The 16869-nt window shown below is 48.0% G+C and overlaps 2 protein-coding genes across 3 annotated transcripts in view; both read left to right on the forward strand.

The window, feature by feature from the left end:
- Positions 1–400: 400 nt before the first annotated feature.
- On the forward strand, positions 401–6045 carry LOC308575599 (lens fiber membrane intrinsic protein-like). 2 transcript variants are annotated; one of them, XM_081174350.1, is made up of 5 exons: positions 401–559; positions 2302–2551; positions 4409–4549; positions 5210–5344; positions 5823–6045. In XM_081174350.1, exons 2-5 carry the CDS (start codon positions 2377–2379, stop codon positions 5888–5890), a joined length of 519 nt encoding a protein of 172 aa, XP_081030476.1. In that variant the 5' UTR covers positions 401–559; positions 2302–2376; the 3' UTR covers positions 5891–6045. The 2 variants fall into 2 exon arrangements, with proteins under 2 accessions (XP_081030476.1, XP_081030477.1); XM_081174351.1 differs by lacking the exon at positions 401–559 and having other exon boundaries at positions 879–2551.
- Positions 6046–8219: 2174 nt separating this feature from the next.
- NECTIN4 (nectin cell adhesion molecule 4) overlaps positions 8220–16869 on the forward strand; it is an 84106-nt gene continuing 75456 nt past the window's right edge. Inside the window, exons 1-2 of the mRNA XM_081175453.1 lie at positions 8220–8346; positions 12123–12563. Of these exons, the coding sequence (XP_081031579.1) occupies positions 12524–12563 (40 nt within the window). The 5' untranslated portion in view covers positions 8220–8346; positions 12123–12523. The remainder of the gene's footprint in view (positions 8347–12122; positions 12564–16869) is intronic.

Here is a 16869-nt window from a genome sequence, read left to right on the forward strand (position 1 = left end):
GGAGGATTCCACTTGTACACACCCTAAATTTCAGTTCAACGTTTTAATTGGGGAGTGGGGAGGACACACAAAACGAGTGTGGCTCAGCTATATAACAATTGGGAAGCATCTTCTAAACAATGCAGCAACTGATCCCTGTGGGTCATGGAAAAGGGGAGTTTAGGGGGTCACAGGATCTGCCTGCCTTGCTTATTCCCACCACAAGAGAAAGGACTCTCTCTCCCCCACCCCCCAATCTGGCACCTGGTCTTCCACACATCCTACATCAGCAAAAGCCTGCAGAGAGGGAAAGTGCGAGATGCTTCCTGGCTATTGTCAGCCTGGTCATCCATCGGACAAAGCGACAGAGGAGGCAGCTCTATAAAAGTCCCATCTTTACAGCATTTTTGCTCTCTGTTTGTTTTCAGAGGGGGAAAGAAAAGTCAGAGGAGAGAGATAGAGATAGAGAGAATAGTTAATGGTGATAGCAGAAAACTTTTAGACTTGTTAGCTGGGTTTCTTTGTTTATTTCTCTCTGAATTTCTTGGATAATGGTCATTCTGAGGATTGAGCACTGAAGGTAAGCTGAAACATAAGGCTTGATTGGAACCAGGGAGTGTTCTATGCAAAATCTTAATTTCACATATAAGCTCCTGGGGTCTAAACTGGGGTGACTGTTAATCAATTCATAATACATAATGAATTGGGGGAAAATGTTTTAAAGTACTTTCCCAAAAAAACCAGAGTCCTTTTTGTTGGAGATGATTCAGACTGAAATTCCCAGGTATCAAAAAAAGGTTATTTATGTATGCTACTATTGCATTAGCCCAAAAATAGAAAATGAGCGAGGTCCCAACTAAAGAAGAATGACAACTTAAGCTGACAGAATATGCGCAGCTTGCAGACTTAACATATAGAATTAGAGAACAAGAAGAGCATACGTTTAGAGAAGACTGGAAAATATTTATTGAATATATGGGGGGAATTGTGGACACCTGAAAACGTTGGCAGCATTAAGATAAATTCAACAGTGTAAATAAGTTTTGATGGATGCAATAATGGAATACTGAATGGTTTAGTTTTTGTGAAATATGCAGGGATTTATTATACGCAAAATGAACCATGGAAAGATAAGAAGGGAAGTCATTTATATGTTCACGATGTTTAAATGAGTATTTTAAACTGTAAAACAGAACATTTAATTACACACGCACGCGCACACACACACACACACACACACACACTGGGGTGACTGACCAGGAACAAGAACTTGGGGTCATATTGGACAGCTCAATTAAGATGTCAACCCTTTGCGTGGCAGCTGCGAAAAAGGCAAATTCCATGCTAAGAGATCATTAGGAAAGGGACTAAAAATAAAACTGCCGATATAATGCCATTATACAAATCTATGGTGCATGTGGAATACTGTGTATAGTTATGGTCTCAACACCTCAAAAAGGATTATTACAGGAAAGGGAAACCAAAATGATCAAATGGGTAGAGAAATTCCTCTATAAGGAAAAGTTGCAATGTTTAGGACTTCTCCGTTTAAAGGCAAGGAAGAGGTGACATGATAGAAGTTATGCATGCCATGGAGAAAGTGGACAGAAAAATGTTCCCCATCCTCTCTGATAACACCAGGGCTGGACCTAGAAAACATCAAAGAAGCAATTCAGTTTAAGGTGTTGCAAACTCATACAGAGTAATTTGGTAGGGAAAGGAAGGATTCCACAGCGCCATCTGGTGTCACAGTGTTATATCACATATACAACGCATATAAAACACTTTTTCTTTTCCAATCTTGCCGAGTCCCAAGGCATGCAACGAAGCTGAATGTTGGAAGATTCAGGGCTTTTTCCATGCAGTGCATAGTTAAACCATGGAACTTGCTCCCACAGGGTGCTGTGATGGCCACAGACTTGGGTGGCTTCAAAAGAGGCTATCAATGATTACTAGCCACAATGGCTATGCGCTGCCTCCACAATCAGAAGCCACAATGCTTTTGAATACCCACTTTCTGGGAACCACAGGAGGGAAGAGTCTTCTTGTATGAATCAGGAATTGTATTTGGTTGAGTATGATTTTGTGGGGTGATAGACGGTCTTTGAGCGCCCTGGAACGTTGCATACTTGTCTCTCCTCAGGTTTAGCAAAAACAAAATAAAGGGGGGGGGACTGAAAAAATAAATAAATGCTTTGCTTTGCTTATAAGACACAGTTCTCAGAATTCAGTTTTTCTCTTTCTGAAGAATTTAATACCTGGTGGTGATAACTCTTCTCTCCTTACCCACAACACCCTGGCCTTTGGGGGCCCCCTCCCCAGGCAGACCCTTCCCCTCTGGTCCTTCTGCAGGAGGAAGGCCCTCCTCCCGAGCCCCAGACCAGTGAGTGGTCCGTGATGTTCAACTTGATGGGAGGTGGGCTGTTGTGTGCAGCCTCCGGCCTGGTCCTCCTCATCGTTGCCACGGCGACAGACTTCTGGATGCAGTACCGCTACTCAGGCAACCTCAGCAACCAAGGCCTCTGGCGGTTCTGTGTGGGGAACAAGTGCCACCCCCACACCATCACACTCGGTAATGGGGCGCTGCACAACTTTTAAGAAAAAGGCTATTTACTGCATTTGGATCCCTCATATGAAAAATGGTTCGTGATGCTCGTGAGAACACATGATTAGCTTGCGGGCAACCCGCTTCTGAGCAGGAAGCCAGGGTGTGAGAGAACCAGAGGTGGTGTAGTGGTTAGAGCATTGGACCAAGAGTTGGGAGAGACCAGGATTCAAATCCCCACTTAGCCATGAAGCTCACAGGGTGACCTTGGGCCAGCCACTGTCTTTGTGGGTACATAAAGAGCAAAGGTAGCCATTTTGGTCCAAAATCACAGTTGTGGAATGGTTATTGGGACCAGCCATGCAAGAGGTTACACACAACACAGAGTGAGGGGGAGGAGGATTAAAAAAAAATAAAATACAAAAATTGGGTTGACAATGTAGCCATGAGGTCAGTTTCTGGATTCAACTCTCCAGACCACCTTTTGCAATCAGTGACCAGCTTTGCCTAAATATATCCTCAACAGATTTAGGCTAACTTATCCTTAGCTTTGCTTGATAATTTTTTAAAAAATTAGCCAAGAGTAAGGATAATTAAGTTAATATCTTTGGCTATTCACTACTACCCTATGTCCTGCCACTTGGATAAGAAAAAGCACCCAGCTATCTTAAAGAGGGACTTCTAGATCCCAATTTGCAAAATTCATTAGCAAATTCATGGCAAAAGGCGTTTGCTCACCACTGGTCTACAGCCTAGTAATAATTATCAACCTATTTAGCAACACTAATGTTCCTAGATTTTTTTTCATGGCTAGGTGGATCAATCCTTTGCCAAAAGCAGTTATGGAAGCCAAGTGTAGCTAGCAGGCTGCCTTGACAACCTGAGAATCCGTCTTTGCAAAAGTGGCCCAATTCAAATGTTAGCGCATGTCCTTCTATACTGTAATTTTTACAGGGATATAAGATCCTGATTTACATCTTCAGTACTTTCCTCACAATTGGGAAACTCGGACGAAGTTTATGTTTCAAGTTGAATGGCTCATTCTAACTCTAAAATCACGGCATGGTTGTTGATATAATCCCATTTTACATACCAGAATTTGTATGCCTGCATATTGTGATCTCCTCCACTTCTGCTGTGGTCACCTTGATAGGGTTTTGGGGCTGTGGCTGTAGAGCATCAGCTTTTTATGCAATCCCCAGAATCTCCAAGTAAAGATCTACCTGCCGCTGGTTGGTGTGCACGATACTGAGCTACAAGGACAGATTCCTGTGTTCCTAACCCCACTTGAGGTTAAGCTAAGTCTCTGGCTGGCCTCTCACGCCTACCGACAGCCAGTGGGAATTGAACAGGGGGTTGCACGCAAAAGATGTGCTCTGTAGCTGAGCCCCATCTTGAGGAGGCGGAGGAGAAACCCCTAAACCTCTAGCCTGAGGCGAGGCAGGGCTGGGCTGGGCGGGGCTGACAACAACCGCCCCTACAGGTCCACCCCACAGGGGTGTAGCTAGCTGCTCTGACACCCAGAGTGGCAGGGGCGGGACGATTTGCCCGGGGGGGGGGGGCGGTGAGGCACAGCACAATGAGCTGCCCACGCAGTCCACCTGGTGAACATAAGCCCCATGCTGCCGTTTTGGGCAGCGCGGGACCCTGAGCCACTGCGTCAGTCCCAGGAGAGACACATGGCTTGGGCGTGCTGCAGGCCAGGCCCTGCGGTAAGTGCCGCCCGTGCGGTGTGCCATTTTGTCACCCCCTCAGGGATGACACCCAGGGCGGGGCAGGCCACCCCCCTCGCACCCTCCTTCCTATGCCTCTGCCACCCCCCTGCCCTTGCCCAGCCTGCATCTCCGGACTGCTGCTTCTCACGGTGCCTTCCTCCCTGCACAGCATTCTGGGATGCCACCAGAGCCTTCATGCTCCTCTCCATCCTCTCCTCCTTCGCCGGGATCGTATTGGGGCTGACCATCTACTCCAGTAGTGCCCGATCCACACGTACTCGCTCTGCAGGAATCACACTCTTGATCGCAGGTACGTGCTGAAATGCAGGTGGGTTCCCACGAGGCCAGACACGGTGATAACAGCAAGAACCTTTACTGAACAAACAGAACTGGACAACAGGGGCAAAGCAACTGCTTATATACATTTCTGAAGGCCTGGGCCACTCCCACTCCCAACGTGATTGGCTGTCCAAACTTCCAAGCTGCGAATCATAACTCAGAGGTTAAGGGCCAATGGCAGAGGCCCAAATCCTGAAATGTTCTGTGATTGGATATCATGTATCGAATCAGAACACAGGGGCTCAGAATCCTTAGTCCAAAACTCAAGTTCAAGCAAACACAGACCACTGAATACATAACACGTGCAGCAGGCTGGAGGAATCCAGATTATTGAACAACCCAGAGCAGAAACACTAGCCTGCTATGCATAGGGCAGCTGTCAGCCCCCGGCTGACTATGCCTCTCCTCCCCACTCCCAGATCTACTTGCCAGCCTTCGCTTACATGGTGCCCTTCAGAATTTTTGTGTGGCATTTCTGCTCCGATAACCCCCAAACCTCTACTTGCAAGAACCCTAAAAATCCCAGCAGTTGGCCAAAGGTCCTTGCTGAGAAAATGGGATGTGTGGAATGGGATGGTCCCCCCACAACCTCACTCTGGGCTCCTTCCCTGTCTACCCTTCCTTCCTCCAGGACTTTTTGCTTTGCTGGGTATCTCGGTGTATACGGGAGTGACAGTGAGTTTCTACGGAAAGCGTTACGCCGAATGGAGGTTCTCCTGGTCCTACATTCTGGGATGGATCGCTGTCATCCTCACCATCTCAGCAGGTACCAGGAGTGCCCCTCAGTTTCTCCACCCCAAACATGGGTGTGGATCCAAGGGGCATATGGTCTTTCCAAAGGAATTTATTTGCATATCTTTTCCTATGTTATTTATTTATGCTAAGGTTAGGATAGGGAGCCCGCTTGCTACTTCTACTACCTTTGAAAGCTTGGGGGTGGCAGGCTGGGATAGGGCCTTCTCTGTGGCAGCCCCTAAGCTGCCCACAAAAATATGCCTGGCACCTTCATTACACAGCTTCCAACAAATGCTGAAGACACACCCTGGCCTTTGACACATGGGGTGTATATTTTAGGACCCACCTTCTTTCTGAGCTTTTTAAGTTGTCTTAAACTGTTTTTAATATTGGGCTTAAATTATTGTAACCTGCCCTGTGACCTTAGGGCGAAGGGCAGGTAATAAATTATAAATAATAACAATAACTATAATTCTCATGATTCACTGGCTTCCCCGTTTTCTCCTCAGGTGTGTTCCACATTTGCGCTGTCCCCAGGAACTCATCCTCCGACGGCTCTGACGTGGCAAGCGGTTGACCCTGTGGGACGCTGGCCCAATTCCATCCTGTCTAGATGTCTGAGATTATTCCCACTTGGGACTCCTGACTTTGTCGCTGCCTCTTCCCTCATAAGCCCTCCCCAGATTGTCTTTCTGGATCTGCACAACAATTACACAAAAAGTCAAGAAGGTTGCTATTGAGATGCTGGGGAAAACCCTATAGAAATGGCTCTCCATGTCATTGCCACACTCTCAAGGAGTGGTTGAAGTGTGATTGAATTGCACTGCCATTTTTATATTTTATTTTATTGTTATTGGTGCAGAAACGCTGTCATTTCTCTCCCCAGGCCTTTGTCCTGCCTCAGCTCTCTAGTCCAGGTTCATGACATTTGTGACATAAATTCACTAGAGGGCAGCAGCTACCAAGCCAGTGGAGGATTCAGCAATGTGCAAGCAGCAAACCTCTGATGTAATCCAAGTGCATGTGGTGGTCTGCACACCAAACATTTAAAGCACATGACCTCCCCCCCCCCCAATAATCGTTTGTTAAGGGTGCTGGGCATTGTAGCTTTCTGAGGAGTAAACTACAGTTGCCAGCATTCTTTGGGGAAAGCCATGTCCTTTAAATGTCTGGTGTGTGCTCAATCTATGTCAGTGTGCTTGCTGATGCTCCCAATGTGTTCAGCCCGAGGAAAAAGGCTTTTGGATGCTGGAGTGGAGACAAGGCAAACCTAGCCAGTCTCTCCTGTCAATTTTGGACAAAACCTGGGCTGCCTCACCAAGGGCCTTTGCAGAGGGCCACATTGTTTTCCCAAGTCCTTGCATTGAACAGGAAAAATAAACACCCGTTTTCTCTCCAGTGTTTGCTTGAGCTGTGATTCACAGGGCCCATTCACAAGGCACACACCTCCTTAGTCACTGGGGAGGACTTGTGGGCCATTCATGTTTTGCCTGCAAATCAGGCCACGGATGGAGTAGGCGACTGTGGGAATCATCCCATGACTGACCACATGTGGCATGTAGAAGTACCTAACAAAATATTCCTTTGGACCAAATCACACTGGACTGGGATTCAAAAATAGCAACTTCCAGTCACTTGGGTGAGTTGCTTATCAGGGTAGTGGGGGGAAGGCTGCCCTGCTCGCTCCTGAGCCTTTCGCAGCACCTGGCAGGTGCAGAAATAGAAGGTTGAGACTTTTCATGTTGTGGAGTCGAGCTGCTGCTGTTAAAGGCATGGGAAACAGGAGCTGGCAACTCTGGCGGATGGGTGTCACTTTCTTTTTCGCACACAGTTTCAAGAAAGCAAAGCGCCACAGTGCTCAGGATTTTACACACAGTTCAAAGTGCAGCTTTTATTACCACAGTTTTCTCCTGGGACCTTTTCCTCCCGGAAACCAAAGGCCTTTCGGTCCCATGCATGGTGTTCACAATGTGCCATGAAAAGAATCTCTCTGAAAGAAACTGTTTTGACAAAAGTGGGAGAAAGCAAGAAGGTGCTATTTTAGAACAGGAATCCTGCCAGCGTGCTTCAGCCTTCACCAATCTGCTGCCCTGTTTCTGCTGTTTTGAATGCATTAATTTGCTAGCATCAGGGGTGGGAAGGCGGGGGGGGGGGGGTTGTCTGTGGATTGGATTAGGGTTGCCAGGCAGCTTGGCCTGCTCCTTTGCACAGGAAATTGGGGGACAGAAATAAGGTGGTGGCATGGAGAGCCAGATTAAATCCTTTAGAGGCCCTAAGCACTGAAAAAATTATGGTGTCCCCCCATGTAATTAAAAAATAAAAACAATATTCAATTGTAAAATAACATTTATTTTTCCAACGGACACAGAAATTGCATGTATGCTGATATGTACATGCATGTACATCACATGCAACACGTGACAAGGTTTGATTTCCTCACATTATTTCAATCTATGTTAGTAGGGTACCCCCCCTGGTTTAGGTGAGGATAAGGGAAAAAATGAGAACAGAAAATTGGGAGTTTGTAGCGGAGCATAAGGAAGTCTCGCAAAGTTCTGCTCTCCCCCATGATGGCTACTTTGATGCCTCTTTTGAAATAATCAAATGCCAATTAAAAATAATAATAACAATCCGTTTCTTTATGTGCCCCTGCATTACTGGTGCCCTGAACACCAGCTAAGCCTGCCTATCGGGTAATAAAGCACTAAGGGCGAACACGTGCTGGAAGCTGTTGTTAAAGAGGCAGAGGAGCCGGGCTGGTCCAAAAAGTTGGCCACCTAACCCTGGAGCAAAGGTTGCGGGCGAGGGGGTCGGGGCGCGTGCGCAGTGGAGCGGAAGCCTGGCAAGAAGAAAAGAGCAGGTGGGGGCTTTTTTGGCGCTTTCCCTTTTTGACTGCGGAGCCAAAGCGTCGGCGGGCCTGGGACTTCCTGCAGCGGCGGCGAGGCGTGGAAGGGACACGCGCGAGCCCCTTTGCAGTCGCTTGCCTGCCTGCATGCCCGCCTGCCTTCCTTCCAATGCAGCAACCTGCGACAGGTAAAACTTTCTGGGCTCGAAGCCAGCGAAGTACTTCGGAGATGAGCCGCTTTTCCCAGCAGAGGGACTGCTTTTCTCCAGCTCTCCGGAGAACCACTAGGCGCCTTTCCCCGGCTTGTGCTTCTGAATGCAAAAAGAGGGGTCGGCCGTCCCTTCCACCTTATAATGGTCGCTTATACAAGCTCCCACTGCTGCATAGGGCATGCGGCACTCGCCTTCGCCTGAGTCTGGTGACCTCCAGGTGTTTTGGACTACAACTCCCATTTAAAATAAATCAATAAATCGGAATTGATAGTTTAAAACACCTGGCGGTCACTAGACTGAGGAAGGCTACCCCCATTTATTTATTTATTGCATTTCTATCCCACCTTTCCCTCCAAGGAGCTGTAACATGGTTCTCCCCCTCCTCAATCCCCCAAACAACTCTGTGAAGTGAGGTGCGCTGAGCAGTGCCTAAGGTTCCCAGTGAGTTTTGTGGCTGAGTGGGGATTTGAACCCTGGTCCAACACTCTAACCTCGGCCCCACACTGGCCATTCCCATACCCCTGGCCAGCATCTCCAATGGTCATGGATGATGGGAGTTGTAGTCCATCAGATATCTGGAGGACACCACGGATAGGCTTCCTCCCCAAACTAAGTTCTCATGGTGGCCAAATTCCCATAAGGACCTAGGACTCTAGATAGACTGCCTCTGGATGGGGGGCGGGGGGTGTTTCCATAAGAAGAGCCTGCTGGATCATGTAGTCTTTTCGGAAACAAACGGGACCTGAGCACAAGATCACTCTCCGCTCCTGCAGTTTTCAGCAATGGGTATTCTGAGGTGTACTGTATCTGACAATGGAGGTGAAATGCAGACATTGTGGCTGGTAGCTATTGAGGGCACCCCATTGGCTATCCTTAACCTACACTGACTTGCAGCAGCCAGGCGCTGTGCTTAGCCCTGGAAATGCCCGGGATTGAACCCAAGACCACCTGTATGCAAAGCAGATGCTCTACCGCTGAGCTGCAACCCTTCCCCGCACGCTTGGGAGCATCATTTAGGAGGCATTTCTGCTTGGAGGTGCCAGAGATCTCTCGATGCACCTGAAATGTGTGTTTTCTGATGGGTTGGGTCACTGCCTTGAAGCTACTGGCCTTCAGAAACTTTGCATTTCCAGCACTCCAGCTGCTGGCGCGGGCCGATGACATCATCAACCTACGCCTGGAGGTAGAGTAAGGGCAGAGCTGGCAGTGAGTAGCCATAGAACCTAGCAGATTATGTTGCCCTCACATCTCAGGATGCCTCTGTGCCTGTATGTGGGCACCTTGGGCACTGGAGTTCCCCATAAGCAACTCCTAGAACGGTTGTGTTTGTAGAATTACACCAAGAAAGTAAAGACTAACCAACAATGGAAAAGATCTGTGGGGAAAGGAACATGTCTCTCCCCCCGCAGCAATGTGAGAAGAGCCAGCAGGATCAGACCAGTGGCCCAACTAATCCGGCATCCTGTTTTCACAGTGGCCAACCAGACGCCTCTGCTGGGAAATCTGCAAGTAGGAGTCAAACACAACAGCACTTTCCTGTGGTATCCAGCAACCGGAAGCATTATACTGGCTCCAACTGTGGAGCAATTGTGCACAGCCATCATGGCTAGTGGCCATCAATAGTTTACCTCCTCCATGAATTGATGTAACCCTCTTTTAAAGTCATCCAAGCTGGTAGCGTCACTGCCTCCTTTTATCTGTCTTGAATTTTCCAACGAGGTTGATCAACCTCCTGTACAGGAACTTCATTTAATGAATGAGGATAAAATGTGGTCATGGGTGGGGTGGGGTGGAGGCCCTGTGTGGAAGAGGTCTGTTTATGGAACCCATGCCTGTTTATGGAACCCGTGCCTCCTGATTTGCTTACACGGACATAAGCAAGATCATATCCAGTCTTTATTGAGCTTTCATTCTGATTTGTTTGCAGGCTGATAATAGGATAACGAGCATTTGTCCTGATTTCCTTGCAGGGTGTTTACACGTCTTCCTGTTATCCTTTCACTCATTCCGCACTTTTCAGTGCATTTCCCAGTTCACTATCCTAACTGCAAAAGAAGAGTCCAGTTTCTTATTTCTTAAAGTTGATTTGTTGCACTATGGAGACATAGCTTTGATTCACTTTAATTTTTGCCAACCTACGTTTCCTGGTATGCCTTTTGAACCCTTTCCGCAAAATGGCAACAGCCTGAGAAAGGGCCTGTGGCTAATAGCCCAAGCATTCCCCAGTATTTTGTTTGTTTAAAATATACTGCCTTTAATGAACCTCTCAAGGCAGTTCTCAATAAAATCGTTAAAATAGATTGAACATACAATAGAGAATTGATCTTTATTAATTTCTTTTAAACAAACTGCTCCTCAAGGAGGCTTTAAAACTAATCAGTGCAGGTGAACTTTTAGAGGAGATCCACAGAGGATAAGGCTATCTGTGGTTGGTATCCATGATGGCTGTTTGCTCTGCCTCTGTGGTCAGAGGAACTAATGCTTCTGAATACCAGTTGCTGGAAACCACAAAGGGGAGAGGCCTCTTGTGTTCCAGGCTTGCGCACAGGACCCAAACTAATGGATTCCAGTTGCAAGAAAGGAGATTCCAACTAAACATCAGAAAGAGCTTCTGACAGTAAGAGCTATTTGACAGTGGAACGGACTCCCTTGGGAGGTGGTGGACTCTACTTCCTTGGAAGTTTTTAAGCAGAGGTTGGATCTAGTTGAATCTAGTTGAGATTCTTGCGTTGCAGGAGGTTGGACTAGATGAGCCTTGGGGTGCCTTCCAACTCTCCAGTTCTATGATTCTGTGATCCTGTCTGTCTGACCACTGTGAGAAGAGGATGCTGGACTAGATGGGCCATTGGCCTGACCCTGCAAGGTCTCCTTATGTTCTTATGACTGTCTCCAGTATCAGTGACGGGATGTCCCAGAAGACCAGTTAATAGTTCTGCAGTTCTCGTGTTCCACTTCCGGGCTTTCCATAGGCATTTCCATGCCACTGTTTAAACAAAATGCAAGACTAAATGGTTGGATCCAGCACAGCTCTCCTGGTGTTTTTAATGGCAGTCAAACAGCAAACTAGATGCTGAACCAACAAAACAACAACAACAACAACGCAAGGTGGCAAGTGGAGAGAACAACATCTGCTACCTGATGCTTGCCGTTTTAAGTGGATGCACTTCCCAAAGGATGGAAGACTGCCGTTTCCAAACAATGAGAAAATGCAGTCTCAACACCTGGGAAACAGTAGCATTTGCCAACCTGGTGCCCTCCAGATGTTTTGGACGGCAACTCCCATAGAAAACACCAGGTTGGCAAAGGCTGTCTTATTGCTTCAAGAAAAGTGCTCCTTCAGGGGAAAGATGTCTAGGTTTAGAGGACCAAGCTGATTTTTCTTGTAAGAAAAAAAAATCGTGTATGGTGCGTGGGGGGGGGGAGCAAAATCTGACCAGGATGAGCTTTTCCAGTGAGGATTGAGTGACCCACATAACTCCTGACTTCCTGGTGTCCGGCCTTCCCTTTGGCCCTTGAGAATGGGTCAGTGGGGCAGGGGGAGGCAAGCTCTGGCCTTTGGGATCGGAGCTGGGAAGCTTTTACCCAGGAAGGTGATGCCTTGACACCGCTGGTGAGCTGTTCTGGCACTGGGCTGTGAACTCCCTTCGCTTTTATAAACGAAACCCGCCTCCCCCCCCCTTGAGAAACACCTGTTTAAACTTGCCAAACAGGTTAATATTCTCTCTCTCTCTCCATTCCCCTCCCTCTGGCAGTTCGTGGAGAACAGGTTGTGGAGTTTCAAAACAGAGCAGCGATTGCTCAGCACCATCAAGGAGCAAGCCACCGCACCAACGCCGCCGAAGAAAGGGGGACCTGACCACCCTCTCCCGGACACCCCATGAGAAAGACCCATTTCCCAGGAGTCACGGAAGCATCGAGCCTAAGGATGGCAGCCCCCTTGTCCCCCTTTCAGCTGGCATGATCCCTCTCGCCCTGCTCTTTTTATTTTTAAAAGCTGAGTAGCTGTCTCCCCACCACCCCTTAACTCGGCACTGTTGTCATTGAGAAGGCAAGGAGAGGTTCTTCACCACTACCCAGCTGGCCACTTTGGTTCTAAAGCCTGCGGAAAGCACTTTGACAGCAGCAGCTGAATCAGCTGGTTCCACCTTGCGCCATGATCCGGAAAGTTTTCCTTCTGTTGCTGGCTATCCCCGGTAAGTCCTCGCCCTCTGGGCTCTTTTTCCTTTCCGTTTTACCCCCTCCTCGACTTTCTCTACAACACACACACTTTTCGTTGACTGTTGAGCTCTCTGAAAGAGAGATCGTTGTTTTTTTTGTAGCTCCTTTATTTCCCACAGACCGACTTAGTGAGTAATTGGGTAATGATAGCTTTGCCTAATCTCTGCTGGGCTTTGGGGGGGATGCTTTTGGATGGGGAAAGTCCTGCTTCGGTTTCGTTCCAGGCCCACCCACCCACCTTCCTAAGCCTTCCTTTATGTACCTGATGGGAAAGGCAGAGGGTGTGTTTGTGTGTTTTAGGGATCCTAGACATTGCTTGATCCCCTGTTGTTGACTTGCTGTGGATTAAAGAGCCTCTGCTTGATGTAGCCTGTTTTGCAAAAGGCAGATTCTTAAGGGGAGATGAGCTGGAAAATGAGATGCCTGGGGATGTATGTATCAGAATTTTGGAGGAAAGATGGACGGTTGTCAGTACCTCTTGCAGAACGAACTGGCCTGTGATAGTTCTACACATCTGCATTGTGGGGGGTTGGACTGGATGACCCTTTGGGTGCCTTCCAACCCTGATCTCCTGGGAAGTGAGGCGCTTCAGCATCCCAGGTTCTTGATCCCATCTGCAAAGGGAAGCTGGGATGGGATCCCTCTCTCTTTCCCCTCTTCTTGCTGGAGGGTGAAACAAAAAGAGGGCTCGCAGTCTGGAGATGCGTTGCCTGTTTGGTGCTCTTGCGGTAACCTGACCCAAGGAAATTCAGCAAGTGATGTTTTTCATTTTCCTGGAGTGGAAACCAATTGGGTGTCAAAAACTGAAGCTGCTACACCCCCCTCCAATATCAGGCTGCTGTTAAAAGCACAGGAGCAGTGCCCAGGGAGGGGGGGAGTTGGTCCTTTCAGTGGTGTGGAGAGGGATGGGCCACCCTATTTCTTGCAGCCGTCAACACGCTCACAAGCTCTTCCCTTGAAATGACAACCGTAAGGGCAACACCAAAAACAGATTTCCTGGATTTCCTGGTTTCTTCATTTTCTTAATGACATTTGAAAGTTAGAAAAAGCAAACCTGTTGCCAAAAAAAGAAGAAGAGATCCATTTGGCTGAGGATGCAGGAAGCTTAACTTTTTTGTTGCAAAGAAAACCACTTTCTGGTGGGAAAATGCCATCTCCTCCTGTGCCGTGTCTTTCACAATAACTGAACTTGGCTTGCCTCCCACATGGGAAGGTAGGCTATTCTGTGTCTGCCTGTCTTCCTCTCTGTGGGCTGCTTGCTCTGTAAATTGTTGAAATAATGTTGTTTCCTGCCTTGCTTGGGTGTTGCGGAGGCTGAGAAGTTGCGGCGTTTGGTGGAGTGGCAATAGAAGACTCAGGATAGGGAGGCTGGATCTAGACACATCAAAGAAGCATTTCAGTTAAATGCGTTGTAAATTTAAACAGGGAAAACAGGTACAGAAAAACCGGACTCCACAGCGACATCTGGTGGCACAATACTATATCACATATACAATGCATATGAATCGCTTTTTCTTTACCAATCTAGCTGAGTCTGGAGTTCCCTGAAAGAAGCTAAGGGGAAGTTACTATGTACTTAAGAAGCAAGGAAGCCATCAGTAACATACCCATGAAAACAACTCACCCCAGTGATTTTATGTGGGATGCCTTGGTGCCCGAATATATTTTGTTCAGGATCTGGAGGCGTGAAGTACTAATGGACCTCATTCGCATTTTAAAGCACAATGATGCCACTTTAAACAGTCATGGCTTCCCCCAAAGAATTGTTGTGGTTTGTTAAGGGTACTGAGAGTTGTTAGGAGACCCCTATTCCCCTCAGAGAATAGCAATTTCCTGGGCTCCCTGTGAAGCAGGATTGGTTATTAAACCACTCTGGGAATTTTAGTTCTCTGACCGTGTACGGTAGGGGTGTTGCCAATGCAGTGACTCTCAGGTGTTGTCAGACTTCAACCCCAACTATCAATTACCGTTCACCTTGCTGCTTGGGGCTGATGGGAGCTGGGGGTCTCCACCATCATCTGGAGGGTGCCGCAACATTGGCTAGCCCTGACGTTGCCGCGTTGTTCTTTGTACAGCCTGAAGAGCGGGAATTCAACAGGGTGTTTTCTTGCTATGCCGAGGAAAGCTTCACCAGTTGGATTTCTGCCTGCCCAGAGCACAGGGGCAAATAAACTGAGGGAACAGGCTGCTCCCCTCTCACCACAGAGTGACCACAGCGAACCTCCCTAATCTGAGAGACCCCACTGGGCACCAGTCTGCTTCACTAATTGGATAAGATTTGGCATCATGGGGTGCCATTTAGAGGAGGGGGCGGTTAGCTTTGCCTTTTCCACTTGCCTCTTTGCCTCTCCCCCCCCCCCCATTGCCTTACTCCAGCAGCTTTGAAGTGACTCGACTGGTTTTTCATTACTCTCTCCGGAAGGAGCTCCAGCCCTGCAAGAGATGCTGACTCGGGGTTTGTGCCTTATAAAACCACTTGCAGGCCGCAAAAGCAGCTCTGTGAGTCACAGAGACCAGTTTGGGAAAGGCTTCAGGGTTGAGCGAGTCCACAGAGTCCATGGGGCTGCCAGGCAGGCTCTGGAGCCTGGGACTGGGGCGGGTTGGCTGTGGGAGGGAGAATCATAGGATTGTCAAGCTGGAAGGCACCCCAAGGGTCATTTAGTCCAACCCCCTGCAATGCAGGAGTCGCAGCTAAAGAATCCCTGATGGATGGCCGTCCAACCTCTGCTAAAAAAGCTCCAATGGGGGGCACCTTCTGCCAGAGTCCTTTCCACTGTCAAACAGCTCTTACTATCAGGAAGTTCTTACTATTTTTGAGTCAACACCTCCTTGCTGGTGATTTGAATCCATCAGTTTGGGTCCCACCCTCTGGAGCAGCAGGGAATATGCTTGCTCCATCTTCCATGGGACAGCCTTTCCGATATTTAAAGATGGCTCTCGTACCACCTCCCAGCCTTACCTTCTCTAGATCCAGCTCCTTCAATTGTTCCTCATAAGATATGCAGTGGTGTCTAGGGATAAGCTAGGGATGGGGCTTGCAAGATGGGAATGTGGCACCCCCTTTTTGAGACTCTTGGGGGCCTGGTGGGCAAAAGGGGGGCAGAGCTAGGAGAGAACCCCCTTGGGCCAAGCAGAAAGTCTCACTCTGAGATTTTAGCCCTTTCCCTGGAAAAGGGGGCTCATTTCCCTAAAACTCTTTTAAAGCTGTCAAGGCTGGTGGCCGTCACTTCCTCTTTTGGGAGTGAGTTCCCTAGTTTTAACCATGTGCTGCATAAAGAGCCACTTCCTTTTACATGTCCCAAATCTTCCATCATTCAGCTAAGGCAGTGACAGGTCCAGGGTTACCCAGTGAGCTTCATGACCGAGTGGGGATTTGAACCCTGGTCTTCATAATCTTGGAGCAAGAGAGATATTCCTGTGCATCCAGGGGCGAGTGCGTGGTTGTTCAGTGAGGTGGTCAGTTTTTGTCTAGTTCCATCTAGAAACTTTGCCTTTCGATTCTTAAAAGCACCTGCTGTTTTGCTCCTCTCTCCTGCATACACACAACACACTTCCACCCTTCCCTCAGTTGGATTAATTTCACCTCTTCCAAGCCTTGGTGGGTATCTCATGCAGGAACCACAGAGAGATGCCCAGCTATCAGGAGTCCTTCTGCTAGCCATTGCCTCCTATTGATGAAACCTCAATCAATCACCAGTCCATCAAACAGGAGAATGAGTAAGAGCTGTTCGACAGTGGAATTTGCTGCCAAGGAGTCTCCTTCTTTGGAGGTCTTTAAGCAGAGGCTTGACAACCATATGTCAGGAGTGCTCTGATGGTGTTTCCTGCTTGGCAGGGGGTTGGGCTCGATGGCCTTTGTGGTCTATTCCAACTCTATGATTCTATGATTCTATGACTGTACGCTAACTGGGCTCAAAACATTGTGCAGGAAGTTGCATTGTCTTTGAGTCCTCCTGCTATTTATGTGAATGAATGTCTACTTTTGGTGTGGAACAGAAACCGGAAGGGAGGGCATTAGTAATGTGAATGAGTATTCTAGCCTATGTATTATTTCTCAATCATGCATTGTACAGAGATTGTAGCAAGAATCATTTTCTAAGGCTCCAGGTGGTGGTGGTGAAACTACGCTTGGATGAGCCACATTTAAACTGCAGTTTGTCCTATGACACTGCAACAAAGTGCATAGAATAATAGAATTATGGGGCTGGGAGGGATCTCCAAGGGTCTTTTAGTCCAATCCTCTGCAACACAGGAATCACAACTCAAGAATCCTTGACAGGT

The sequence above is a fragment of the Podarcis bocagei genome (assembly GCF_964188305.1).
Source record: "Podarcis bocagei genome assembly, chromosome: 16".
Lineage (NCBI taxonomy): Eukaryota > Metazoa > Chordata > Lepidosauria > Squamata > Lacertidae > Podarcis > Podarcis bocagei.